Source organism: Meriones unguiculatus, chromosome 16, assembly GCF_030254825.1.
Source record: "Meriones unguiculatus strain TT.TT164.6M chromosome 16, Bangor_MerUng_6.1, whole genome shotgun sequence".
In the NCBI taxonomy this organism is placed as follows: Eukaryota; Metazoa; Chordata; class Mammalia; order Rodentia; family Muridae; genus Meriones; species Meriones unguiculatus.
In genome coordinates this window covers 4,588,526-4,615,492 of record NC_083363.1, presented here as the reverse complement: position 1 = coordinate 4,615,492, position 26,967 = coordinate 4,588,526, and the positions used below count along the sequence as shown (strand labels likewise).

Sequence of the window (26,967 nt, the reverse complement as noted above, 5' to 3'; positions counted from 1 at the left end):
TGAGGATCCCGATCCAGAGCCTTGTGCATGCTGAGCCAAACCTACACCCTCCTTCCCAGTCCTTCCTCTGCCTGTCTGCTCAGAGCTAATTGGCTGGACAATGTGGGCATCACAGCCTGTTCATTCCCCAGCCCGAGGCCACTACGAAAGGTATAGAACAACAGGGTAGGGCAGGTGTACGTTTCACTGATTTTTATTCCGCACATTTTCAAAAAAGAATGGTGTCAGAGGCGTGGGGGGATTTAAAGGTGAAGCCACTTGAAAAGAGCTGCAAGCAGAACCAGAATCATCGTTGGTGAGGTTGCTGTCTGTCTCCTTTAAGATAGAGCAAATGTGATTCTCTGGGGCATTGGCGGGCTTAAGTTCTCTCTCAAACTAGCCACGTTTAAACCCGACTGTTCTGGTGAAACCCACTGTCTCTGCCCCAGAGAGGTTCCCAGCACAGCCCCGGAGCTTCTTTGGATCACCACAGTCGTCATCAGTGCAAAGAACCGGAGGGTGGAGCGGCTCCTGGCAACCTGGCCCTCCAGGAGTCCACCGTGGATGGTGCACACAGGGAGGGAGGGTGCTGTGCTGCCCAGGTGCCCAGCTGTCATCAGGAGGCTTCCGCTGTACAAGGGCCTGGTCACGAGCTGAAAACCTTCACTAGTGAGGTCGTTGCTATAGACCAGCTGCTGTGGACCACGTGACAAGATCAAATCCCTTTACAGTAGTTTCTCTGTCATTTTCCCCCAGCGCTGAGGACAGTGGCACCTGCTGCGTACATGCTAGGTGGGCACTGTATCCCCTGAGCTGCCTTCCCAGCCCTCCATCACCAGCAGGACACTGAGATGCTCATCCTAGCTCCTCAGCACCCTGGTGGTACCGTCAGGCACCTGTCCTAAATGGGAGGAGCCCAGATCCTGTTTCTCAGGTTCATTCCCTGAAGGAAATTAACGGAGTAGTGTGGCCGTGAACTGTCACCTAATCTGAGGCCAGCAGAAGATGACCCACCTGATATGTCAAATCCCACGTTTCTCGTAAAAATGCTACATAGTTGTGTGAAATTTTGCTTTCCTATCAACGGCAAATTTCTGGAGCCAGCTCCGGGATGGGGCACTGTGGGAAGTGTGAGTTTGGGTTCCCATGAGACGTGAAATTCAACTATGCTGGGTCTCCTTCCCTCACCCTCCTCTGAGAAGCAACACGAAAACAAGGGAGACGCCAAGGGCCCCTGCTGAGCCCAGCTTCCAGCCACTTCTTCGCTATGGGCCAGAGTTGCAAGGCTCAGGCTCCCAAGCAGAGAGGCCAAAGATGAAGTGGCTTGTTGGAGGGGCTGGCTAGCTAGGAGCGGAACCTGGTCTCAGGTATGCACCCTCGTGGCCCTCAGCCCGAATGTCGTTATGTGGCTCTCTGCAGTTCCGTAGTGGCTGCCAACCACGCACGGTTGTCCGAGGACAGCAGGAGACAGGGATCCTGCCCATGCTGAGACTCTGGGCCCCAGACCTGGACGAGCTGAGAACAGGAAATGGAGGGAAAGATTTCATCTCTGGAGGATCCAAGTCATAGCTTTCCTTGCCAGGGAAATAATGCCTGAAAAATGAAAAGACAAAAGACTTCTAGATTATAAAATGACATCTTAAAAACCAATTTAAAAATGCAGGGCCCAGCAGGAGGTCTCAGTGGTAAAAGTGCTTGCTGCCAAGCCTGAAAACCCAAGTTCAATACCGGGACCCAAATGGTGGAAGGCGTCTCCCTCTCACACACACATGCACGCACACACACAAGATAATCATGTAAATTTACATAAATAATTTTTTGTTTGTTTGCTTTTTAAGACAGGGTTTCTCTGTATAACCCCCGCTGGCCTCAAACCCAGAGAGCCATTGGCCTCTGGCTCTCAAGTGCTGGGGTTAAAGGTGTGTGCTAACCCCCCCGTGAATTCCTGCTTGACCAGCACCACAGTGAACATGTGGACGTGGGTGGGCAGAGTGTAGCCCTCTGATTCGGTGATTCCACTCAGAAATAGCGAAAGCTCCAGTGGTGGCCCCAAGTGTCCACAGCCAACCAGGGTGCCTTTAGAAAACAGCACCCGAGCTGCTGACGTTAACGGTGGACTCCGGAGAGGCGGCGGGATCAAAGGTGTGCGCTGCCACCGCCCGGCGATTCTGTTATTTCCGTCAGATTAGCCTTATTGAATGTTGCTTTTTTTTCTGTGAGGCCCATTTCCTGTTGTATGAGGATCTCTAGAATGTTTCTTACAAATCACTTAACATTCTTTTGAAACTAAGAGCCCAAAACATGATGATGTCTTCCCGACAACCATTTTCTGTTTGCCAGGCTCCACCAACTTGAGATTTTTACATCTCCATTTTACATCCTGGTGATTTTACATCTCAAGACCTAAGTTTGCTCTTACTGGCCCCTGCAGGTCAAAGATCCCAAACAGATGGGCCCTGTTGGCCGCCCCCTCCACGAAGCGTCCGTCAGCCCTTGCAGACTCACCTGCCGGAAGAATTGCTCATCAGCCCTCAGTTGCTTCACACTTCCTCTGCAGAAAGAGAACAGTGTTCACATCCCACATCCGAGCCTATCTGCAGGAGATCCATGCGCAAACTGCTCAGCAGATTCCTCTTGTTTTGTTTTTGAAACAGGGCTTTTCTGTGAAGCCCTGGCTGTCCCTGAACTCTCTCTCTGTAGACCAGGCTGGCTAGGATTAAAGGTGTGAGCCACCACCACCCCACTCAGATTCCTCTTTCTGAGCAGCCCCTTGTAGGCTTTTAGGAGGACAGTGGCATTTTCGGTGGTAATTCTAAGTCGGGAGATTGCCTTCCTCCCCAGACTGTGATTTCTGTTTACACTTGCGCCCTGTAGCTGTGGCGCCTAAAGTGGCATTGGAGCTGTTACTTGTTGGGCCAAGAGGTGACAGAAAAGGAAAGGCTCTTGGAGAGGAAAGGCAGGACTGTCTCATTGAGTGACATTTGCGTTTTCTGCGTGTTACCCAGCCCTCCCCAAACCTCTCCTTTGTCAATATAATTTATATGAAACCTACTCATTGGAAGCAGAGAACTTGATTGCTTTTAGGCTTGGATGCAGAATTTGAAGTCTGAGACCTAAAAGGATGGCTCGGCAGTTAAGGCAGTTAAGGCTGCTCTAGAGGACCCAGGTTCCATTCCCAGCACCCCCTGGCAGCTCACAACTCAGCTCCAGCCCCAAAGGATCAGACAACCCTCTTTTGGGCTCCATACACTGCATGCATGTCACGCACAGACATACATCCATTCATACAAACATCCATTCATACAAAATGAAAATAAAGGGGAAATAAGCCAGGCAGTGGTGGCGCACACCTTTGATCCCAACACCAGGGAGGCAGAAGCAGGCAGATCTCTGTGAGTTCAAGGTCAGCCTGGTCTATGAAGTGCTTTGGGGACAGCCAGAGCTACACAAAGAAACCCTGTCTCAAAAGGTCAGGAGATGAGAGAGAGAAGAAGAAGAAGAAGAGAGAAAGAAGGAAGGAAGGAAAGAAAGAGAAAAAAAAGAAAAGAAAGAAAGAGAAGGAAAGAAGAAAGAAAGAAATGGAGGCTCAAAAGAAGTAGTCAGCTAGTGGAGTCAAACACGGAAACCTATTCTGACACAGGAAGCCAGGAATCCATGTGGGCCCCAGGTGTCAGCAGTAGCTGGCTGGTGGCAAACAGAGCTGGACAGACTCAAAAGGGAGCCTGGGAAAAGCTGTCCATTCAGCACCATCATGCCTTCAGGGCCGCCCCGCCTAGCCTGCCTCAGCATCTCTTCCCACCTGCCAGCCCCGCCCCTGCCATGACCAAACCCAGCCTCAGGGCCTCCTGGGGGAGAGGGGGACTGGGAGAACCTCCTTCTGTCTCCCCCAGTTATACATTTCTGCTCTCGGTCTCTTCCGGATAGCCTGCCAGCTTTCAACCCTCCGCTTACGGCCTTTCTCTGGGAGGGACCACCATGGTGTCTGGTCCTGTCTCAGCTCAAGGGACCTAGAGGCACCCACCCCACCCACCCCTCCACCCACAGCCCCAGGCAAGGATAGCCCAGTGGGAGAAGACGGGTACCTTTCCCATCTGCCGTGTAGTCATCGGGCAGGAGCTTGTCCTGCCGGTAGCCCAGCACAAACGCCAAGAAGGAGAGGATGAGGGCGTCCCCGATGCTGAGGATCGCCAGCATGAAGGCCCAGCGGATGGTGCAGTGACCCAGCGTGTATTTACCGGTCTGCTCACCACACATGCGCCGCACCTCGCTGGAGTCCCAACCGTCCGGGTAGACCAGGCATCCAATCATCAGGCCCGTGGCTAAGGAGACAAGAGGGGACCAGGGCGTCAGGCTGGGCGTGCCCCCGGCTGCCACCCACACACCCTGAACTGCTCTCGTCAGCTCCCTGGTCTTTGGGTTAGCCTTGGGAAACAGAAGGGGCAGCTCTTTCTGCCCAGGTAAAATCCAAGTGGAAAAGCTGAGACCCACAAAGCCAGAGCGCTGGGAGCCGGCATCCACCAGCGTGGTTCTGCCCCACGGCAGGCGGCCCTCTGTCCTCCTCCCGGTCTCGCCCCAGACTCGCAAGGCCCTGCCTAGTCGGGCTCCAGAGCCCTTCAGCACCTGATCCCACCCAAGATGCATGCCTTCTGAGAGACGCTTGCGCCTCGTCTCTGAAATAAGCGTAACGGTGAGGCAGGCGGCGTTTTGAGCAGCAGAACCTCGCCTCTCCACAGCACACCTTACAACTCAGGGCCTTTGAACGGAGATGCACGGGGGCCAGCCCCATCCCTGCTGTCTCACTCGCTTCCAGAATGTCCCATGCTCTTTCCCTCTGCAATCATGACAGTGAAAACAGCCAAGTGCAAGCAGGGCCCTTGTGACTTGAGAGGGCAGAGAGGGAGCGGCCGTGCCTCGGGCCACCCACTTGCAGGCCCTCATTCCTCAGCACCCCTGCCTGTGGGTCCCACGTTTGCCAAGCACTTGCAACATGTTTTTCAGACATCACATCTTTGCATCCTCGCCGGACCCACAAGGGACGGGGTACCATACCCTACAGATCATGGGTGACGGGTGGAGGATCTGAATCCCCCACACCAGGATGTTGAAACGTTAACCCTCAGAGTGATGGCATCAGAAGGGGAGGCTTGGGGAAGTAAACAGATCATGAGACGAAGCCCTCATACATGGGATTAGCACCCTTAGCAAAGGGACCCCAGAGAGACCTCCTGCCTTTTCCATCCTGTGTGGGCAGAGCCAGAAGTCAGTAGCCTGAGGCCGGAAGATGGCCCTCGCCGGAACCACACTGTACCAACGCCTGACCTCAGTCATCCAGCCTCCAGAGCCATGCCCGTTGTTTAAGGCACTGATGGGACTTTGTCATAGTAACCCAAATTCACTAAGACAGGAAGTTACCAAGATTCAGGGAAAACAGCAGAGCCCAGGCTCAGCCTACACCCCAAGCTCCACTGGCATTTAAAGGCCTCCCTGCCCCCGTCTCAGCTGGATCATCAGTTCTGCTCTCCCGTTACACAGTCCTCTGGCTTTGTGGAAAAACTTGAGCTAACAGAAGTATCCCCCAGGTGCCGGCTCCGGGGCACACCTCTTCAGCACTGCCCTTGCCGGCACCGAGCAGAACGTGACACCGCCATTGTCCTCACTGCACATAAATGCTTCATGGGATGGCAGCTAGCCACCTCTGCTATCAGCATTTCAGCTCTGTGACCCAGTTAGCGACCGGCTCAGATGGCCCCGTGATCCCCCCGCTGCCTGCTCAGCAGGCACACCTGTTGAAAGATGCCGATGGGGGGCAGACAGCCCTGGGAAAGGGTGCTGCCTCTCCGCATCCCGTAGCCCCGCACTAGGAGGCCAGCTGGCAAGCGTACCCACCTCACACCCCTTCCCGATAGGACCGCCATGGACTGTTCCCCCTACTGCCCACTGAGGCTTGGCGATGGGGGTGGAGAGGTGCCCAGGCCAGGTGAGGCCTGGCTGTCACACTGGGAATCAGGTCCACCTTCACTTGCTAGTTGCCCAGCAACGAGTCTGCACCAGGACTTTGCAAATGCAGGAAAACCCACTGCTGGGTTGTGGTCAGGCTTCACCAGAGAATGAGGTATTTTGTGAATCATGCTTATAAAATGGGAGTCTCAATAAAAACGGTCTTAGAATGCATCTAATTTGGGGAAAACTTTTTTTTTTTCAAGACAGGCTTTCTCTGTCCTGGACTGTCCTTGGCTGTCCTGAACTCACTTTGTACACCAGCCTGGCCTTGAACTCTGCTTCCCAGAGTGCTGGGGTTACAGCTGTTCCTGGCTTGGTGGGGGGTGGCTCTTAATTCTGCCAGGGCCTGGTATGCCAGCCTTGGCCAGTTCTAGCCCTCTCTGCCAGTCTAATTCCTCATCTACAGCTGGGGTTCCCTCCAGCTCTGCGTGCCTGAGGTTCAGACTCCTGTTTCATGGGCCACCCTCTGACCCCCGTCAAGGTAACCCAGCTTTAACCAAAGATGACCAGACAGTTTAACTCCAGTCTCCAGTCCCACCACTGTGGATGGATATCTGTGTGTGGTCGGGGACTAAGAGAGTGCAGGCTGCTGACGGGTGGTAGGCCATCTCTTTCTGAGCGTCAATGGAGAACAAGATGAACTGGCCCAAGAACCAAGACAGACACCTGAGCCTGGAGCAGGAAGACAGGCAGGAGATGTCTGCCTTGGGCCCCCACAGGAGCTGCCTACCTGACAGTGTGAAAGGGCCCCAGGCAGCCTTTGCGCAACCACCTCACAAAACAGCGGCCTACTTCCTGACCCAACACAGAGTCCGCCTCCCGGGACAAGGACCTTCAGTCCACAGTCAAAGAGGGGGGTCACAACCAGCGTAACAGCGGCACCCCAAAATCCCGGACTCTTCTTCCGGGAGAGCAGGAAGGAGGCAGGAAGGGAGTGAGGGGCAGAGATCTAGGAACTGTCCTCACCATCGTCCTAGGCCGCATGGCAACAGCCTTCTGCCTCCCTCTGGGAGCAGCGTGCCTGTGCTGTGGTGGTCTGGGGGTTGGTACATCTGATTGCTGCTACCGAGAGCTAGGCGGCCCTCCCCAACTCACTCCTCTCTGGCTCAGTGGTTCTGCAGCATGAGGGGACGAAGCAGTTTGGACCCTGGTGTCCATGCTCATGAACACAGGCCATATATAAAGGTCAGAGGAATCTGTTCTTCATATTATGTGGGTCCTGGAGGTTGAACTCAGGATGTCAGAATTGGTGGCAAGCACCTTTACCAGCTGAGCCATCTTGTAGTCCCTGCCTCATCCTTTTTTAGATTCTCAGATTTTCCTCCTCAAGACAAGAGTCTCACACTGTAGCCGGGGCTGGCCCGGAACTCACAGCAATCCTCTGGTCTCTATCTCCCAGGCACTGGGACCGTAGGTGTGAGCCATGCCCAGTTGTACTCCCCATCGTCTGTGGGACATCGGGTAGGAGGCCCAGAGCCCCTGCGGGAATGGGAGCCGCAGCTGTGCGGCGGGTTCGGCCCGTCCTCCCTCCCGCCAGCCCCGCGCACCTGCCGCCAGCTGCATCCAGGCGCAGATCTTATAGACGGTGGCTGTGTTACAGATGAAGAACAGGCTGAAGCAGATGATGGAGCCAATGATGAGGAACATGGCCAAGGCCACGAAGAACATGGCGGTCTTGAAGGCTCTGGAGGGGATGGAGGAGAAGTCCAGAGGGCCCCCCTTGCAGATGAGTTCCGAGGACAGCACGTTGCCCACGCAGTAGGAGAAGAGGCCAAAGTAGCCGGCCTGCGGCGTGCTCACACTGTCGCCTATCCAGTAGGGCTGGATGAAGAGGGCCATGACCAGCACCGAGAAGCAGATGGTGAGCGTACCCCACATCACCCCCACGGCGCGTGAGTTGCGCACGTAGTTGGTGTGGTAGATCTTGGCGGCCTCTTGGGCCGGCAGCAACTTCACCATGGCGAAGGCCCAGGGCTAGGACGGGGGTGCACTGGCTGGTCGCGGGGCTACAGCCCTAGGGAGCAGCGCTGGGCCGTGGGTCAGTCCTCAGTCTGGTGTGAGGAGCGACCTGAGGTCGGGGCGCGCCGGGGGCATGCCCCGGGGGTGGCTGGGAGTGCAGCAGGCCAAGGTCAGCCTCGGCTTGGCAGGAGACGCTTCCGGGGAGCCTGTGTGGCCCACAGCAGCAGGCGCTCAGGTCTGCCTCCTCCTCTAGGTCAGCCGGGGTCTGGGCCTGCGCCGCCGCCCTGCCCGCCCCTCCCGCTCCCCCTCGCAGGCCCCGCCCGGCCGGCCGGCTCCGCGGAGCGCGCGTTTCAGCACCGCGGCCAGCGCCAGGGCTCGGGGGCGGGGCCTGCGAGAGGCGGGGCTGGCGCGCGTAGAGCCTGGAGGGGCGGAGCCGGCGAGGGGCGGGGCTTGCGGGGCGGGGCCGGCGGCCTCACCTCCCACCGGCAGCACCACCCCGCCGCTCCACTCGGAGGCTGCAGGTTTCGGCTAGGGTTTCTGCTCCGTTTTCCAGCCGGAAGACTGCCAAGGCCAGGGTGGAGGCTAGAGATGGTCCTGACTGCAAGGACCGTGAAGCTCAGCTAGCGCGAGAATCCCCGGAACTATGAAGAACAGCGAAATGCATCCCCTCCAGCCTTCCCAAGCCGCAACAGCGCTTGCGCCTCTCCGCCTCTCTCTTCTAGTTTCTATTTTTGCTGCAGATCTCCTTTAAAAACTTTTTTTTTTTTTTCCCTGCTGGGTGTGGTGGCTCACACCTGTAATCTCTGCACTCAGGAAAGTGGAGACAGGAGGATCAGGCGTTCAAGGAGAAGCTTGCCATGCATGCTTTAGGGCCTAAGCGCAAATCCCCAGACCCCGGGAAAACCAAGATGGAAGGTGGAAACGGGACTGCAGCAGTTTGCAAGCCATCCAGACTGGCTTATGAAGCAGCTTACAAGATGCCTGCCTCAAACAGCCGGAAGGCGAGGACTGACCTCACCCCTAGGTATGCTCACCCAGAGGCACGCATCATTCGCGCAGAAATCATAGACATATTTCAAAACTGGGCGTTAATGGCATGGTGGGCTTTAAAGTCGGTGGTGGTGCTCGCCTTTAATCCCAGCACTCTGGAGGCAGGGGCAGGCAGAGCTCTATGAGGCCAGCCCGGTCTCCAGAGTGAGTTCCAGGACAGCCAGAGCTACATAGTGAGACCCTGTCTCAAAATAAATCCAATCAATTGTTGGAGTCCAAAAATCCAAAACAATGCAAGCAAGCAAGCGCCCAGCAAATCAAGATCTTCATTGAACCAGGCAGCACAAACTGACCAGGGAAGGACCAGAGCAGATTCAGGAGCTCGCTGCATATTCCAACATTCGTAAGACGATGACAAAAACGCACTGGACTCGGGCAACTACTGATGGAGCAGGGCCGCAGAACAGACTCAGAAGTGGAACCTAAACCCTGAGTCAGGATGCTACAAAGAATTTTAAGCCGGAAATCCACAAGCATCTGTGCCAAATTATAGTTAAGTTTTCCCAGCAATAAGGATTTACAGATAGGAGACTTCCTTAAGAACAAATCTTTCAAGCTGGACGTGGTGGCACACACCTATGATCCCAGCACTCAGGGAGGCTGAGGCAGGAGAGTGTTGTGAGTTCAAGGCCAGCCCGGTCTATAAAGGGAGTCCAGGACAGCCAAGATTACACAGAGAAACCCTGTCTTGGAAAAGCATTAAAAAAGAGAGCCTGTCTTTGTGATCCACTGACCCTGGTCCCATTGGTTGGTTACTGAACTGTGGTGGGGCCACTTGCCTGGCATTGGGGCCATTTGCCGGGCATTTGTGACTCGGCCTGCCAACCAGGAAGCTAGTTCACAGGCCCGTCTCTTTCTGGCAAGTGGGATGTCAGTCACCAGGGAGGTGGGTTGGGGTGTTAGACTTTAGTTGACCCCTCTTCAGAATGGAAGTTTTATTCAAAATGGCTTCAGTTTGGCTCCTTCTTACACAACCAACCAACAACAAGAAAAAAGGAAAGAAAGAAAAGGAAAAAAGTGAAAACAACCGGACTTTAAGTGGGGCATGGCTACTCATACCTTAACCACAGCAGAGGTAGGAGGATTGCTCCATGTTCAAGGCCAGCCTTGGTTACAGGAGACCTCACTAAAGTATGGAGGTTTGATTTGGACCACTGAAGTGGGAGACAGCACTTACTAGGTAGGCGGACATCTGGCAAGGTTGCCTCTCTGTGGACGCAGATGGCTGGGCACCCCTCTTGCTGAGGGCGGACGGTGGCCCTACCCAGACGGAACTCGAGATTTCCCCAAAGGTAGGAGGCTTCAGAAGGGCTGGGATTCCACACACTCTAACCTGGAACCTATGCACAGTGACTCAGGAAGAGGGGCTTCACAGAAATATTTAAGAAATCTATAAAATATGTTTTTAATCAGCCTAAGAATTTCATCTATGCATACCATGTTTTGTTTTTTTTTTTTCTGTTTGTTTGTTTTTGAGACAGGGATTCTCTGTGTAGCCCTGGCTGTCCTGGAACTCACTCTGTGGACCAGATTTGCCTCGTATTCAGAGATCCACCTGCTTCTGCCTCCTATCATACAATGCCTTTTAAAGACTCTGCCTTTGTGTGTGTGTGTGTGTATGTATGTGAGTGTTTTGCCTGCATATATGTCTGTGACTCCAGAACTGGAATTACAGATGGTTATGAGCTGCCATGAAGGTGCTGAGAATGGGACCGGGGTTCTCTGGAAGAGCAGCCGGCGCTCTTAACAGCTGAAGCATCTCTCCAGCCCCCAGCCAGTGTGTTTTTGCACCATACTCACTCCCACTAACCCCTTTCAGAAACTTTGACTAAGGGGATCCACATGCTTTGAGTACACCCCGAGCCCAGTGGCAAGTATTCTTACGGGGACACACAGGGCATGATGCCACTGCGAATGTTAGAGCCACCAAACAGAGTCAGGATCTGGGGTGCGGCTCAGTGGTCCACAAGGGGGGATGTTGTCAGTTTAGAAAATTAGTTAGAGGTTGGGAAGCAGCGGAAGCCATGAGATGGAGATGGGCTGGAGAGGACGCGGTCCTAGTTCAGTGTGGTCCTGGGGACTGGGCCTGCAGAGGCCGCTGGCTGGCCTTCTTCAGCACCCTAGCTCACCATCACCCCCTGCTCACAAGCACTCATGACAGACCCACCAAGGCTGAGTGGATGCAGCCCTCACTGGCTCTCAGCCCAGCCAATCTCATGCCCCTGTGTGACTCCCAGAACTCAAGACCAATGCGTGCATCGTATGTTCGTGTGTGTGTGTGTGTGTGTGTGTGTGCAGGCTGGCAGTCAGTTTAGGCACTTCCTGGATCTCTCACCACCTTAGAGACAGGGTCTCGGGAACAGAAACTCCCTTTGTAACTAAGGATGACCATGACTTCCTGACCCCCCTGCCTCTGCCTCATTTGCACTAGGACTGTAGGCATGTACCACACTTGGCTGTGGAGGTGTTAATTTTTTGATATTTTTTTTATTATGTTTTTGTTTTGTGTGCATGGAAATTTTGCCTTATGTGCCTCCTGCCCTTGGAGCCAAAGGGAGGCCTTGGATCCCATGGGACTGGGGTTTCTGGCAGTTTGATCGCCAATCTGGGGATCGAATCCTCTGTAAGAAGAGCCAATGCTCTTACCTGCTGAGCCCTCTCTCCGGGCCCCAAAATATAGAGATACTAGTGAAAGCAAGCCTAGAAAAAAAAGTAAACTGACACGCTGCTGGTAGGTTGTGTATCAGTTCGGCCACTTGGGAAAACTGAGCTTCTTACACACTGAAATGGGCATGTGTGTGTGGCCCGGACATCTGAGACCTACATGTCTGGGCCAGAGAAATGAACATTTGTGTTTACGCAGAAACCTTCCCACGTTGTCTTAGTTAGGATTACTCTTGCTGGGATGAAACACCATGGCCAAAAGCAACTTGGGGGGGAGGGGTTCATTCAGCTGACACCTCCACGGCACTGTCCATCACTGAAGGAAGTCAGGACAGGAACTCAAGCAGGGCAGGAGCTGGAGGCAGGAGCTGAGGCAGAGGCCATGGAGGGTGCTGCTTGCTGGCTACTTGCCCACCCTTCTTCGGCCTGCTTTCCTATAGAACCGAGACCACCAGCCCAGGGATGGCCCCACCCACAGTGGGCTGGACCTGCTCCAACCAATCTCTAATTGAGAAAATACCCCTAAGCCAGGTGCAGTGGCACAGGCCTGTAATCCCAGCACTTGGGAGGCAGAGATAGGCAAATAGCTGTGGAGTTTGAGGCCAGCCTGGTCTACAAAGCAGGTCCAGGACAGCCAAGGCGACGCAGAGAAAGCCTGTCTTGAAAAAAAATACATCCCTGTAGGCCTGCCCACAGCCCAATGTTATGGAGGCATTTTTCTCAGTTGAGGCTCCCTCCTCGCTTGCGACTACAGTTTGTGTCAGGTTGACACAAAACTAGCCAAAACTGCTTCAAACTGTGAGAAAGAGTCCAAATGCCACATGTCTCTGCAGTCCTGCTGTGCACTGGGCTACCGCTCAGGGGTGGAGAAAAAGACCGACCTGGGAGCTGAGTTGTGGCACCGCACACCAGTCAGTCATCCCAGCTCTGGGGACACTGAAGAAGATCCCCGTGAGTTTGAGGCCAGCCTGGGCTACAGAGTGAGCCAGCAAGCAAAGACCGACTTGGGGTCAGGGTGGTATGGGTTCAGGAAGAGCCGCCCACCGGCCACTCCGACTCAGACTGACGGAAGTTTATTGAACGCTGAACAAAGACTGAACGGTCAGGGCCGTAATCTGGACTCAGGAGCCAGACTATGACTCGGGTCTGTTTCTAAGGCAGGTTTTTGTACAAAAAACCGTAACCAGGTGACAGCCAGGTGTAGGAAATGGGGGTGGGGGGTGGGGAGCAGCATTATATCATTTTGACTGGCTAAACACAGTCGATTTTGATCTCAGTGAACTGTGTTTTATCTTGGTAGCTAGACAAAGCGCTTTAAGCTGATTGGCTGGGATTTGGGGTAGGGGAGCTTTGGGGGGCTTTTGGGGGACACAGGATGTAACTCCGGCAGAATGTGCGTGAAAGACTCCCAAGAGCCTATCTAGACGGGGAGACCCCGCTTCCCAAGGAACAGCGAGACCAGCCTTCGGATGCAAGCCGCAAGAGGTTTATTTTGATACACGGGTACCCGGGGCGACCAAGCCTATCGGAGGACTTGCGCGCCTCTCGGTTGGGGTGACGGGTTTTTATAGGGCTCGGGAGCAGGAGGCGCGGTTACAGAAGCGAGAAGCAGTTACAGGGCTCTGATTGGGTGGTTTGAACAAAGCCGTAGTTAAGTCACGTACCCAGAACAGGGAAGGCGGGAAGGCAGATTGTGAGCAGAGTCACATACCCACCCGGCACCGGGAAGGCGGGAAAGAATGCAGCGAGGTAGCTCTCCCCTCAGGGAACTTACTGCTATACCGCGCCTACTCTACATAGCGTTAACAATCGCTGCTTATCTTTTGGTCTCTCAGTGCGTTTATCGCCTGTTGCTTTATTCTAGGCAGCAAGTGTTGAGCTACTGAATCGTATCCTGGTCTCCGGCAGCAGGCTTGAGAACTTGAACTTAATTTCACCTTATGATCAAAACGGAGACTTGGGGGCAAAATGGCGTCTGATACGCTAAGGGCGAAAGCAGGTGCTAACAGAGGAGCCACAGCTATGCCGAGAACTGAAGTAGGTCTCCACAGAGGGGCCAGAGAGTTGAAGCAGGTTTCGACAAGTGGTAGAGAATGCGCTCAGCACCCCGCGACCAATCCTGAGCACAAAGCCCCACAAGTGTGTAAAACGCTGGAACATTCAGGGCTCTCGGAAGCCAGACCAGTGAAAGCAGCGTGAAGGGCAGGAGTCACCTGTATGACCCAGGAGGCTAAGCCACAGAGAAAGGAAACAAAACTGCAGTTTGTACAACGTGGGAGGGGCAGATTGTGAGGGGGGTCTTTGTAGGGCGAGGGCATTGGGTAATCCTACAGGTGTGAGGAGAAAACCCCCTGGCCCAAGTCATAGTGGCCAGATTAGTTAAAGCAAGCAGTTCACTGAGGCAGCCTTTTACAAAGATTCATGGACAGGGCTGCCTCCCCCGATGGCAGGGTTTGAAAAGTCAACATCCGACATGAGGAGTGTTGGGATCAGTAAGCAGGCACCTCTACGGCCAGCCCCAAGGGACCTGACAAACCGGTTATCAGGCATTTGTGAAGACACCTGTCTGGAGCCGTGACTCAGCGGCCTGCTTTGATATTTAAATCTCGGCAGAGAGATGGCTTTTAGGAGGCCTTTACTAATGGCAGAGGAGAACTTGCAAGTCCATCTCCTTTTGTTTGTGATAACAGGTGGGATAGCTTGTGAGGGTCACACCTCTTCCTCAGGCTCCTTGTGCAAATTAACCTATTGTTCTGAGATGTTTTGCTGGCAAAAAGTAACTACTCAAAAAATAAAGTGGTCAGAAGGCTGGAGGCAGAGGAGGAGGCAGAGTCTTGAGACTGGCTGCTGGCACTGCTTGCTGCAGCAGTCTGCCTTTTGCTGTGGCTGTCGAGTCTGGACCTTTAAAAAGTTTCCTGTGTGCTGTGTGTTTATTTTATTAATTTTAATCCTCACTCCCAACTCAAGAACCGTGCGACTCTGCCCGGCTGGCTCCGGCAGATTGGCGCCCGGACGTGGGACTTGAGATACAGGGATTCAGTGAAGGACACCGCTGTGTTTGGTTCGCGAGCTCGCATTAAGTAGAAGGGGTGCAGTGAGTAAATCCCAGAATAAAAATGGGACAAGGTATTAGCCTAGTGTTTTCTTTGTGGAACTTAATTAAAGGTAGTCTGTACAAGCAGCAGGAAACTGAGAAAGCTAAACTTTCAGGCTCAGAGAGAAGGAGGTTAGAAAGATGACAGGCTTCAAGAGAAAATTATATTATACCATCAGCTCCTACAGAGGAGTTGTATTGCCCTTCTGATGACAATAATTTCTTGCCAGAAGGAGACTTTGAGGAAGACTTGCAACCTAATGAGGTTGCAGAGTTGGAGGAAGAACAAGATCAGTACTATTCTGAGAGATACCCTCCAATTCAGGCTATGCATGTTAAAAAGCATAAGCCTTGGCAAAAAGAAATTATAAAAGACTGGAGTATGGTTTGGAGGAAATAAACAGAAAAATTAGAGAATTAATTACTAAGGAAAATGAGACTCAATCTCATACTCCAATCCCATCATTGGATGAAGGCTTAGGCCCTCCTCCTGGGAATGCTACAGTTTCAATGGCCCAGAAGGCAAGGGGACCTTTCCTTTTGTCCACTGTAGGAACATCTGTATCTGCTTTACAGGCTTCTTTACAAGAAGCCAGGCAGAATGGAGAAGACGTATCTGAGTTTTATAGTTTTCCAGTTCTGGAGCAACCCGATGGACATGGTAATATGGTGAGAGTCCATGCTCCTATACCTTTTAAACAGATAAGAGAACTAAAATCTGCATGCTCCCAATATGGACCTACAGCACCTTTCACCCTGTCTCTGCTGGAATCCATGTCTACTGAGGCTCTTTGCCCAGGGGACTGGAAACAGTTAGCAATTATAAATTATCAGGAGGAGATAATTTATTATGGAAGTCAGATTTTGCAGAGCATTGTCAAGCTACAGCTAAACTTAATCAAGCTCAGCAAATTCCTATAACTTATTACATGCTTGCTGGAGAAGGAATCTACAGGGAAATAGGACAGCAATTGGATTTTGATGTGGCTGTTTATGCTCAGGTCAATACTGCTGCCCGGAGGGCCTGGAATAAGCTTCCACAAGCAGGTAGACAGGTGGAGGATTTGTCTAAAATCTGTCAGGGACCTGATGAGTTATTTCAAGATTTTGTGGCAAGATTAATGCAAGCAGCAAACAGACTTATAAGTGATGAAAAGTCTGGATTGTTATTAGTGAAACAATTGGCTTATGAGAATGCTAACAGTGCTTGCCAAGCAGACTTGAGACCTGTTAGAAAGAAAGGAGAAAATGGGGGAAAAGGCCAAGGATTGGGGTACTACATTACAGACAATAGTACTCATCCAAATAATTAGGTTAATAACAGCTAAAATTCAAAGCTCTCTGGCTGAAAGGTATTTGTCAGCTCTTTCTGGTAAGGGTCCGCCAATTTATTGAAACATCAACTAAAATAACCAACTGGGCTTTGTTTGTTACAGTGTAAATTGGCTAAGACCCTATTTAAAATTAACAACAGGAGAACTAAAACCACTTTTTGACATTTTCAAAGGAGAGGCTAATCCTTTGTCAAAAAGGGAACTTACCAAAGAAGCTCGTGATGCTTTGCAAAAGATAGAATTAGCTATTGAAAAGCAGCATGTTCAATATATTGATTATTCAAAAGAATGGGGTGAATATATTTTGGCTACTGTTCATACTCCAACTGCTGTAATGTGGCAAGAAGGACTATTATTATGGTTGCACCTGCCTGTGTCTTCTGTTCAAGTTCTGACACCATATTATGAAGCAGTGGCTAGTTTAGTTAAAATGGCTCGCACAAAATCTCGTAAATATTTTGGTAGAGAGCCCTCCTTAATTGGAGTCCCTTTTACCAAACAGCAAGTAGATTGGTGATTTCAAAATGTAGATTGTTGGGCGATAGCTTTTGCTCATTATTTAAGACGTATTGATAATCATTATCCAAAAGATAAATTACTTCAATTTGCCAGTGAGCACACTTTTGTATTTCCTAAAATAATTAAACAAAAGCCATTACCTCAACAATATTCACTGATGGATCTTCAAATGGAAAAGCTGCTTATGTACTAGAGGGACAAACTTTTGTTTTGCAAACATTGCCAACCTCAGCTCAAGTTGTAGAATTACGAGCTGTTGCTGCAGTCTTTAAAAATTTGGCTTCTACCTCTTTCAACTTGTATACTGATAGCCATTATATAGCTAAAGCTTTACAAGTCCTAGAGACTGTAACATATGTTAATACAGCTAATAAACAAATACAAGATCTATTTAGAGAGATTCAACAAAGTATTTGGAGCCATGTGCAGCCTTGTTACATAGGGCATATTAGAGCTCATTCAGGGCTTCCTGGACCTTTAACTTTAGGAAATGATTTAGCAGATCTAGCCACACGTTTGGTTGGATTAACTCAACAAGAATTGGCTCAAAATTCTCATACATTACATCATCAAAATAGCAAGAGCTTAAAAAAAACAACAAAAAACAATTTAATATTACCAGAGAAGCCACTAGACAAATTTGTAAGATCATGTTCCCCTTGCCCTGAACATTTTAATGTACCTCATTATGCTGTCAATCCTAGAGGTTTGACTCCCAATCATTTGTGGCAAATGGATGTAACTCATGTCTCAGAATTTGGGAAACTAAAATATGTTCATGTAACAATTGACACTTTTTCAGGATTTATCATGGCAACTCCCTTAACAGGGAAAGCCATCAAACATGTTATAAGTCATTGCTTAAAGTGTTTTGCTGCAATTGGTATAACTTCCATTAACATAAGTCATAAAACGGGGATTCCATGTAATTTCCAGGGCCAAAATATTATAAAACGAGCCCATGGATCTCTTAAGAACCAATTGCAAAAAATAAAAAAGGGGGGGAGTCATATCTCCAAATATTAATCATGCTCTCTTTAAATTTTTTGAATGTGGATACACAAAGCTGTTCTGCGGCTGATCGATTGTGGCATCCTAATACCAAAGATAATTTTGCCCAAGTAAAATGGAAAGATCCAATTACTGGATTATGGCAGGGCCCCGACCCTGTATTAATATGGGGAAGAGGGCATGTTTGTGTTTTTCCACAGGACGCAGAGGGAGCCAGGTGGATCCCAGAGAGGCTGGTAAGGTTTGCAGTTGTTCCCCAGAAAGAAGTTGTTCCCGCGGCAGACAACCATAAACTCTGCCCTGACCTAGACTGAAAAGCTGCATTATACCTGAGCTCCTGACCCCGCTCTTGCTTCATTCTGCTCCTGGGAGAAGACGTCATACAGAGAAACCTCTTATATAATAAACTGGACTTGACTGTTTTGTTAATAAGGACAAACCTCAACAAAATCAAAAGAGAACTAACTGTGAAACTTTAATCTGGCTCTGGTTTTCAGCAGAGCAAAACAGACTTGCTTCAGGAACTCTTGGGGGGGCCTGTAACTGCCTATGTAAATTCTCCTTTTGTTTTGCTGCTTTGAGATGGTAAGCTTTCAAATGGTTCTGTTTGCTCGACAGCCTTTTACTATGGTTCCTCTAAATGTTTCTCAGACTTGGTAATTTACACAGGGAGTCACCTGCTAGTCACTTTTGGAGTGTTACTTTGGACTTGGCTTGTGTTAGGAGACATGCTCCTATCAGTGATAACTAAAATCTGCCTGAAGGCCTTTTGGTGTGTCAAAGCTGAGCTGATCTGCACAAGATCATATCACAGTGTCCACCCTAGCAGAGGTTGGTAGTCAAAGACGGGTAAGTTTTCTCTGGGGTGTATGAAAATTCATGTACAAATATTGACCCAAAAATGGGGATATGAATAAAAAATATATACCTTTCGAGAGAAACAACCTAAGACAGGCACAATCTTCTGCTCCATAACTATTAAGTTATGGCCAATTTTAAAAATATAAAAAAGGGGGACATGTTGGGAGCCGTGACTCAGCGGCTTGCTTTGATATTTAAATCTCGGCAGAGAGATGGCTTTTAGCAGGCCTTTACTAATGGCAGAGGAGAACTTGCAAGTCCATCTCCTTTTGTTTGTGATAATAGGTGGGATAGCTTGTGAGGGTCACACCTCTTCCTCAGGCTCCTTGTGCAAATTAACCTATTGTTCTGAGATGCTTTACTGGCAAAAAGTACTCAAATAATAAAGTGGTCAGAAGGCTGGAGGCAGAGGAGGCAGGCAGAGTCTTGAGACTGGCTGCTGGCACTGCTTGCTGCAGCAGTCTGCCTTTTGCTGTGGCTGTCGAGTCTGGACCTTTAAAAAGTTTCCTGTGTGCTGTGTGTTTATTTTATTAATTTTAATCCTCATTCCCGACTCAAGAACCGTGCGACTCTGCCCGGCGGGCCCCGGCAGACACCCAGACCACCTGCTGACCACCTGGAACTACCTGCGCATGCCCTGGGTCACCCTATAAGAGAACTTCTGGAGCCCCCCCTTTCTCTCTTGCTCTCTCTCTCCCTCTTTCTCTTTCTCTTCCGCCTCATCTCTCTGCAACCCCCTTCCCCTAATAAACCTCCCACGTGGAACCGATCTCGTGGTGTGATTTGTGAACCCGCCGTGTAACCTGCACAAGCGCACAGGCACACATTTCCTAACATTGGTGCGTTTTGGCCGGGATAGGTCCCCTCCAGTGGACACACCGGGCGGGGAGTGCCGGCACCCCGCCGGGGCTTCTGGAGACCTATTTTTCTCCAAATCCGCCCGAGATCTCCACTTTCCGGCTGCCAGATTGCTACGGAGGCATCCAGCACTGGCTGGATTGGTGAGTTTCCCTTTTGGTCAGCATAAACGTTTCTCTGGGCAAGGGGAGAGTGACGGATGAGAGTCCGGCACCTCCCCACTGCTCTTTGAAGCGGCGGAATCCCCAACCACGCTCTTTACTGACTGCGGTTGATCCCTATTGCTACACCCCACCTCTATTAGGGCCTCAGTTTCCCCTGGGAGAGCTTTCTACACGCAGTTCCTCTCTACCTGCTCTTGCAGAAAGCCCTAGCTAGGCAGAACCGTGTTCTCTCGGCTTCTGTGCCCCGGTCCCTGGCCAAAATCTGACGAGATATTGGATTAGAAGGACCCCTCCTGTTAGAGACTCACCTTTTTCTGGGACGCCATTAAAGGCCACGTCTCTCTCGCCTCCCGATGGGGAACGCCCAGACTACGCTGTCTATTCCCTCAGCTTCTCCACTGGGATGTCTTCTAGAAAACTTTAAGACTCTGAGTTTACAATCCCAGTTAAAAACTTCCAAACTCATACGCCTCTGTAATAGAACCTGGCCTACATACTCTTTAGGTAAGGGTCCAAATTGGCGGATTAATGGCACGTTAAATCCCACTATTTATGGGATCTTCTTAACCATTCTGATAAACGGAAGGAGGTTCCTTATATTGAAGCTTTCTCTCTCCTTCGCTCTAAACCTCCTCTCTGTTCCTCCTGTTCTCCTACTAAACTCCTCCTAACCATAAAACCTCAATCTAAGGACTTCTGCCTTTGACCCAGCAGATAAAGTTCCACCCCGCCGCCTGCCGCCAATGCTGCCTCCGCAGCCGCCACCTCGCTTCCCCTGCCCGGGTGGCCTGCCGCCTCTCGTGCCTGCCCCGCCGCGCCCCCCATCTCCCACCCCCCATCCCCAGTCCTGCCCGCCATGCGGGGCTCCGCTGCAGGCGGTCAGGCTGGCTCCACTGAGGTTAACAGCCTCAGTCGCTCCGGAGCCGGGCTGGCGGGCGGGGCCGGGCTGGTGGGCGGAGCCGCGCTGGCGGGCGGGGCTGGGCTGGCGGGCGGGGCCGGGCTGGTGGGCGGAGCCGCGCTGGCGGGCGGGGCCGGGCTGATGGGTGGGGCCGGGCTGGTGGGCGGAGCCGGGCTGGCGGGCGGGGTCGGGCTGGTGGGCGGAGCCGCGCTGGCGGGCGGGGCCGGGCTGGTGGGTGGAGCCGGGCTGGCGGGCGGGGCCGGGCTGGTGGGCGGAGCAGAGCGGGCCGTGAGCTCCGCGGGGACCCGCAGCCGCCAGGGGGCGCTCCGCGAGCTCTTCGCCGTCCCACAGGGTGGCTCGCTGGCCTCGTAACCCCCGCGCGGCGGGGTCATCAGGCGAGCGTGGCGGGGGCCTGCAGAGCCTCTGCGCCACGGAGGACCAGGGGACGGGTGGGGCAGCTGTGAGCAGCCGCATCCGTGAAGAGCGCCGGCCGTCGTTTCCGAGGGCGCGGGTTCGATTCCGGGCGCCCGCAGAGCAGCTCAGGCCAGTCGGTTAGCGTCCGTCTCAACGGGAGCTGACGTCCCCGCCCTCCGTGGTCTCCAAGGCCCTCGGGCGCCCAGCCACGCGGTGCGCGGACACGCGGGCAGGCGAAGAACCCACACGCAGAGTGATATTATAAACACAATGGCAGCAGCACTCCGGCCAGCGCCGGGGGCCACGGAGTCTGCGCTCCGCCCGTCCCGGTCTTGGCTGGAGGCTAGGAAAGGGGCCGGGGAGGGGCGGGGAGGGCAAGCTGAAAAGAGGCCGCTTCCTCGGCGCGGCTCTTACTTGTTTAAACTGCATCTCTCATCGAAGGAATCCGTAGCGAGCAAATACCTCGATAGGGCTGAACAGATGGAGCAGGAACGCGGCCAGGGGAGGGGCCGGGGCCTGCGGGAATGTCAGGAGCGGCTGGCACCGAGAGCAGGGGCCTTAGGGAGAGGCTCAGCCCCAAAGCTCACTTCTGGCGCGGGTGTGTGCGCTTGTGAGGACGTGTGTGCACGTGGAGGCCTGGAGCCGACCGCAGGGGTCTTCTCTGAGGTGAGGTCGGGTATCGAACCCGGAGCCTCACCTTAGTGCAGCGAGCACTTGCCCCACGGAGCGGTCTCCTCAGCACCCCCCCTTCCTCTTTTCTTGAGACAGGGTTTCCTACTAGCTCAGGTCGGCCTTGAACTTAGAGCAATCCCCCTGCCTCGGCCTCCAGAACGCTAACACTGCAGGCCTGAGGCACCGCACCCAGCCTTTTGTTTTGAAACAGTCTTGCCTCATAGCCCAGGCCGGTTTAGAACTCATAATCCTCCTGCCTCAGCCTCCAGAATGCTGCCATTACAGACACAGGCTGCCATGACCAGCTTCCACACTAATTCTTGGAAGGAAAAAGTGTGTGCGCGCTTGTGACGAAGTGAAATGATGGTGATTTTAAATGTTTGTGGGGGGGGCACAGATTGCAATGCGGGTGAAGGTCAGAGAACAACTCCGCCATGTTTGTTTTCCCATTTTCACCATTGTTGGTCCTGGGCGTTGAACTCAGGTCATCAGAGTTGACAGGACGTGCCTTTACCCACTGAGCCAGCTCACCAGCCCCCTTCCCTCCTTCCTTCCTTTCTTTCCTCCTTTTTTTTTTTTTTTTTTTTTTTTAAGTCATAGCACAAGCTGGCCTTGAACTCATGCTCTTCCTGCCTCTGCCCCCACCCCCCCAGCACAATGTGCCTTTCCTTTAGCCCAGGGTGGACCAGACATGGATAACACAGCTTTGCGGGGTTGAATCTAAATACCTGACCCCGTGCTCTACTCTTGTGTGTTTTCAGTTATGATTTTTTTCTCTTTTTATTATGTATTTGCTTTTTTTTTTTTTTTTTTTTTCTGAGACAGGGTCTCACTGCAGCCCAGGCTAATCTTGAACTCACTACATAGCCAAGGATGGACCTTAAGTGCTGGGGTTACCGGCATGTACCATCGCTCCCAGCTCAGAATTTAAAAATTAATTATTGTTTGATAGAAGAAGGAAGGCCCGGGTGGAGCTTAGTGATGGAGGGCGTGTTTTGTCTATCTGGGGGTTTGAACTTGAATCACAGGAGGATTCCCTGCCTCTGATGAGCCCCTGGCTGTCACATCTGACCCGATCCAGATCCAGGACCATAAGCCCCTTTGAGATGGCTGTATGGCTCAGGCCCCAGGGATGTGCTGTGGAAACAAGGGTATTTCATGCTCTGTGGGAGCAGGAGTACAGCTGTGGGGAACATGTGTGCCTGTGTGTGTGTGTGTGTGTGTGTGTGTGTGTGTGTGTACCCGAAGCCTTCACATCATGGGAAGCCAGGCCCTGGCTGCTGGTGCCTCTTGAAGGCTGATCCAACCTTCCTTCCCTATGCGTGACTCTTGCCATTTGCCCTCTGCCTTCCTGGACTTCCTCCTACGATGTCCCAGTGTTCTTTCTGCTGCTTCGATAAGCATCGCAACCAAGGGCAGCTTATGGGGGGGAGGGGCATCCTTTCATCTCCCGGGCTGTAGTCCAGCACCAAGGGGAGCTTGACACTGAAGCCGTGGAGCAGCACTGCGTGCTGCTTGCTCCCAGGCTCGCGTTCAGGTATCTTCTTTCAATGTTTTTCATGTGCATGAGTGTTTTGCTTGCATTTGGGTCTGTGTGTGTGTGTGTGTGTGTGTGTGTGTGTGCGCGCAGGTCAGAAGAGGTCATCGGATCCCCCAGAACTGGAGTAGGGATGGTTGTGGGCCACTACTTATATACTAGAAACTGCACCTGCTGGGAACTGAACCCGGGTCCTCTGCACTCACCACGAGTGCTCTCAACCTCTGAGCCATCTCCCCAGCCCTCAGATGCCTTCCTTACACTGCCATGCTTCCCTGCCCAGGGATGGTACCATCCACACTGGGTTGGGTTTTTTTTTTTTTTTAACATTGTTTTTTTTTTTTTTTTATTAAAAAATATTTTTTTTTATTTGGTGTTCCATGCATGTCTGTGTGAGGGTGTCAGATCCCCTGGAACTGGACTCACTGACAGTTGTGAACTGCCGTGTGGGTGCGTGGGTGCTGGGGATTGAACCCAGGTCTGATTTAGAAGAGTAGCCAGTGCTCGTAACTGCTGAACCATCTCTCCAGCCCAAGGGTTGAGCTCTTTTACATCACTCATCAATTAAGAAAACGTCCCACAGAAATGGTCCCAGGGCATTCTGGTGGAGGCAGTTCTTCAATGGAAGCCCCCTCCTCCTCGGAAGGTCAAATTGTCAAGCAAGGTTAGGCAGCCCACACGCCTCAGATCAGCTGGAACGCGGCACATTAAAACATAGCTGGTGCTGTGGAGGAGGTTGTCCTTTCCTTCTTTCTTCTTTCTTCCTTTCTTCCTTTCTTCCTTTCTTCCTTTCTTCCTTCCTTTCTTTCTTTCTTTCTTTCTTTCTTTCTTTCTTTCTTTCTTTCTTTCTTTCTCTTCCTTTCTGTCTTTCTCTCTCTGTGTCTTTCTTTCTACTTTGTAGGTTCTTCTAACAATGTCTTCTCTGGCTCAACTGCCTTCTCTTCTCTAACCCCACTCAGTCTCTCTCAGCCTCTGCTGGCTTTTTATATTCCTCTCCTGTTCCCAGAAATCCAAGAGGCAACCCACCCTGAAGGTCATAGGGTCAAGCAGCTGTAAAGGCTAGGAATCCCCAAAGAGCCAGCTGACTAGGAACTGGGAACCCTTTAAAGGGCCAGGAACACAAAACAATTCACACTACAGTGAGAGGCAGATCCTGAAGAAGGCAAAGCGTGGACACCCATGAAGGGTTCAAAGCCTGGTGTGCCTGAGGCCCCTCAGGTAGGACCCCACTCAAGCCTAAGACAGAATCAGGAAGAATCTTGAGTTCGCTTTTGCTATATAAGACTCAAGTTTTTTGTTTTTTTGAGACAGGAGTTCTCCGTGTAGCCCTGGCTATCCTAAGACTTGTCCTGTAGACCAGGCTGACCTCAAACTCGGAGATTCTCCGCCTCTGCCTCCTGAGTGCAAGGACTAAAGGCATGCTCTTATTTATGCCCAGCTCAATCTTAAACTCACGGCTAAATACATTTTTTCCGCGTGTTCTCACTAGCTCAGACTGAGTTTTAGGATGGAAGCTGGGCGTGGCAGCACATGCGTTCAATCCCTGCGCTCAGGAGACACAGCTGGGCCGACCTCTGACTTGGAGGCCAAGCTGACGTATCAAATTCAGCCTCAGGTGAGACCCTGTCAAAAGTAAAAATAAAGAAAAGAGGAAAGTCAGGCTGGAAAGCAGGTGAAAGGACAGGCAAGGACAGGCATCATCCCGCTCTTCCCTTTTCTGTATGGATCTGTGAGTCAGCGCTTTGCATATGGAAGCCTCGGGAACTATTTTTACTTTCCCTAAACCCGGGCTGAGCTTCTCCTCCAAGCAGAGCTTTGAGGGAAGCTGGTCTTGACCATTAGTGTGCTAGAAATTAGACGGGACTGGTCACTGAATAAAATTGTTACACCGACCCCCACTTAGAAAAAGTGATCTTTTTAAAAAGAATTGTTTCCGAGAAGTAGTTTCCTAACTTGAAAAAAATTTTTCCTCCCCCCCTTAAAATGGTATCAGCTCGCTCTTAGGATGTTACCTAACGTGCTACATGGCTATGTACAAAGTGTGCTTTTTACAGTTAGAAGGAAATTAGAGAGAGCTGGAGCAATGACTCAGCGGCCGAGAACACTGGCTGTTCTTGCGCAGGAACACAGGTTCAAATCTCAGCACCCACGTGGTGGCTCCAGTTCCAAAGCGTGCTGGCTTCTGGGTACTTGTGTAAGCCACGAAAGTGCATGTGTGTGTGTGTGCGCACACACACACACACACACCTTTTCAAAATTCCCAAAAATAAAATAAAAATACCACTTAGGACCACTGGGCTTGTGACATGGCCGTGTGCCACAAAGCCTGAGGACCCAAGCTTGATCCTTGGGGCCCAGACACTGGAAGCAGACGTATACATGTGTTTTATTTACTATGTGTTATAATATATGTTATATATATTGAGGATTTTTTTTTTTTTTTTGAGACAGGGTCTCTCTATGTAGCCCTGGCTGTCCTGGAACTCACTCTGTAGCCCAGGCTAGCCTTGAACTCACAGGCCCAGGCCTTCTTCTCTGCCTCCTGCGTGCTGGGACTAAAGGCATGTGCCACCCCCACCCCACCCCCCAGCTTTGACCTTATTCTTTGAGAATGATGCTAGCACTCCAGCAGGCCCCTGCGTCCCCTCTGGAGTTTTCTTGTGGGATAGCCAGTCCTGACTGGCAGCAGGATCAGCTAGTTTTGTTTCTTCTTGGCCAGGTCAACAAATCACACGGCCCAGGTCCTTTCTTGTTTGTTTCTGTTCTTAAGAGTTTCATGCAGCCCCTGCTACCCTCAGATCCCGTCCTCAGAGAAGGAGAGCGTCTGCCCTCCTGAATGCTCGGATGGCAGGCATGCTCGCCACATCTGCTTGCCTGTGCTGTGATTTTTCCTCACCAACACCGAGCAGCCTAGGAGACTGACCCGATGACTGTGCGAACTCTGTTCAGGAAGAAATTTTCAGAAATATTCAGAAGAAAATTCAGAATAAAACTCTCCCTAGATCAAGGAAACCTGAAGGATTTAGGTTTTTGTTTTGTTTGTTTTTGGGGGTGTTTTCTGAGACAGGGTTTCTCTGTGTAGCCCTGGCTATCCTGGAGCTCTTTCTGTAGAGCAGGCTGGCCTCACACTCGGAGATGCGCCTGCCTCTGCCTCCTGGGCTTTAGTGGTTTTTAAAGGCTTTGATTGGTGAGCCTCGGGGAACACAGAAGTGTCGAAGCTCTCTCGGCCACGCTCTGTGTCTGCAGCGGTCCGAACTTCACACGTGGGAAGTTGCCCGTGAGCAGCTGAAGTTGGACTGACCTGATTCAGAGTCCACGGGCGTTTCCGCAGCTGCCGGGCCAGACTTGAGGAAAGGGCCCTGAGGGCCTCCTTGTCACTCCTCCATCAGGGTCTGGGGACCCAAGGCAGCTGGCTGAGCCAGGGATAAGGGGGAGGCGGCTTCGAACACGAGCCCCTCTGCCCCTCTCGTGCCCTCTGGCCCCAAGAATGCAGGCTCCGGGGCTTGTGGAGTTTGCAGGACTCCCAAGGTCACGGCACCCTCAAGGGCTGATACCTGAAGCCAAGTTGGTCAAGATCAAAGCTGTGCCCAGCCCGGGGCCCCAGGGGCAGCTTTCCGCCTCCTGGGCTGGGGGTGCTGGGGTGGCGGCAGTGCCAAGCGGACCTTCGGGGAAGGCCTCTCTGTTTGCACACCTGAGCACACTGAGGCAGCTGGACCCTTCCCAGCTTGCACCGCCAGGCTCGAGACCTCCTCATTCCCAGCCAGAGGTAGGGGAGTCCTGCTGCTCACACACGACCTTGGGGAGGGGCAGGGCGGCTGGGAGTCTCACAAAGGGGTGCTGGGGTGGAGGGTGGGGGTGCTGGGGTGGAGGATGGAGGGGGGATGCTGGGGTGGAGGGATGTTGGGGTGGAGGGTGCTGGGGTGGAGGGTGGGGGGATGCTGGGGTGCAGGGTG

At 52.1% G+C, this 26,967-nt stretch overlaps 1 protein-coding gene and 1 long non-coding RNA gene across 3 annotated transcripts; one reads left to right on the top strand and one right to left on the bottom strand.

Annotated features, from left to right (window-relative positions):
- Positions 1–177: 177 nt before the first annotated feature.
- On the bottom strand, positions 178–8,331 carry Lhfpl5 (LHFPL tetraspan subfamily member 5). 2 transcript variants are annotated; one of them, XM_021633477.2, is made up of 4 exons: positions 7,527–8,326; positions 4,062–4,298; positions 2,485–2,530; positions 178–1,572 (listed from the first exon to the last, which is right to left on the bottom strand). In XM_021633477.2, the coding sequence occupies exons 1-3, from the start codon at positions 7,936–7,938 to the stop codon at positions 2,520–2,522; spliced, it is 660 nt and encodes a 219-aa protein (XP_021489152.1). In that variant the 5' UTR covers positions 7,939–8,326; the 3' UTR covers positions 178–1,572; positions 2,485–2,519. The 2 variants fall into 2 exon arrangements, with proteins under 2 accessions (XP_021489152.1, XP_060225156.1); XM_060369173.1 differs by lacking the exon at positions 2,485–2,530 and having other exon boundaries at positions 7,527–8,331.
- Positions 8,332–8,398: 67 nt separating this feature from the next.
- Positions 8,399–18,976, top strand: LOC132648317 (uncharacterized). The gene is made up of 2 exons (XR_009586686.1): positions 8,399–10,280; positions 13,517–18,976. It is a non-coding gene; the product is annotated as an uncharacterized LOC132648317 (long non-coding RNA).
- Positions 18,977–26,967: the final 7,991 nt, after the last annotated feature.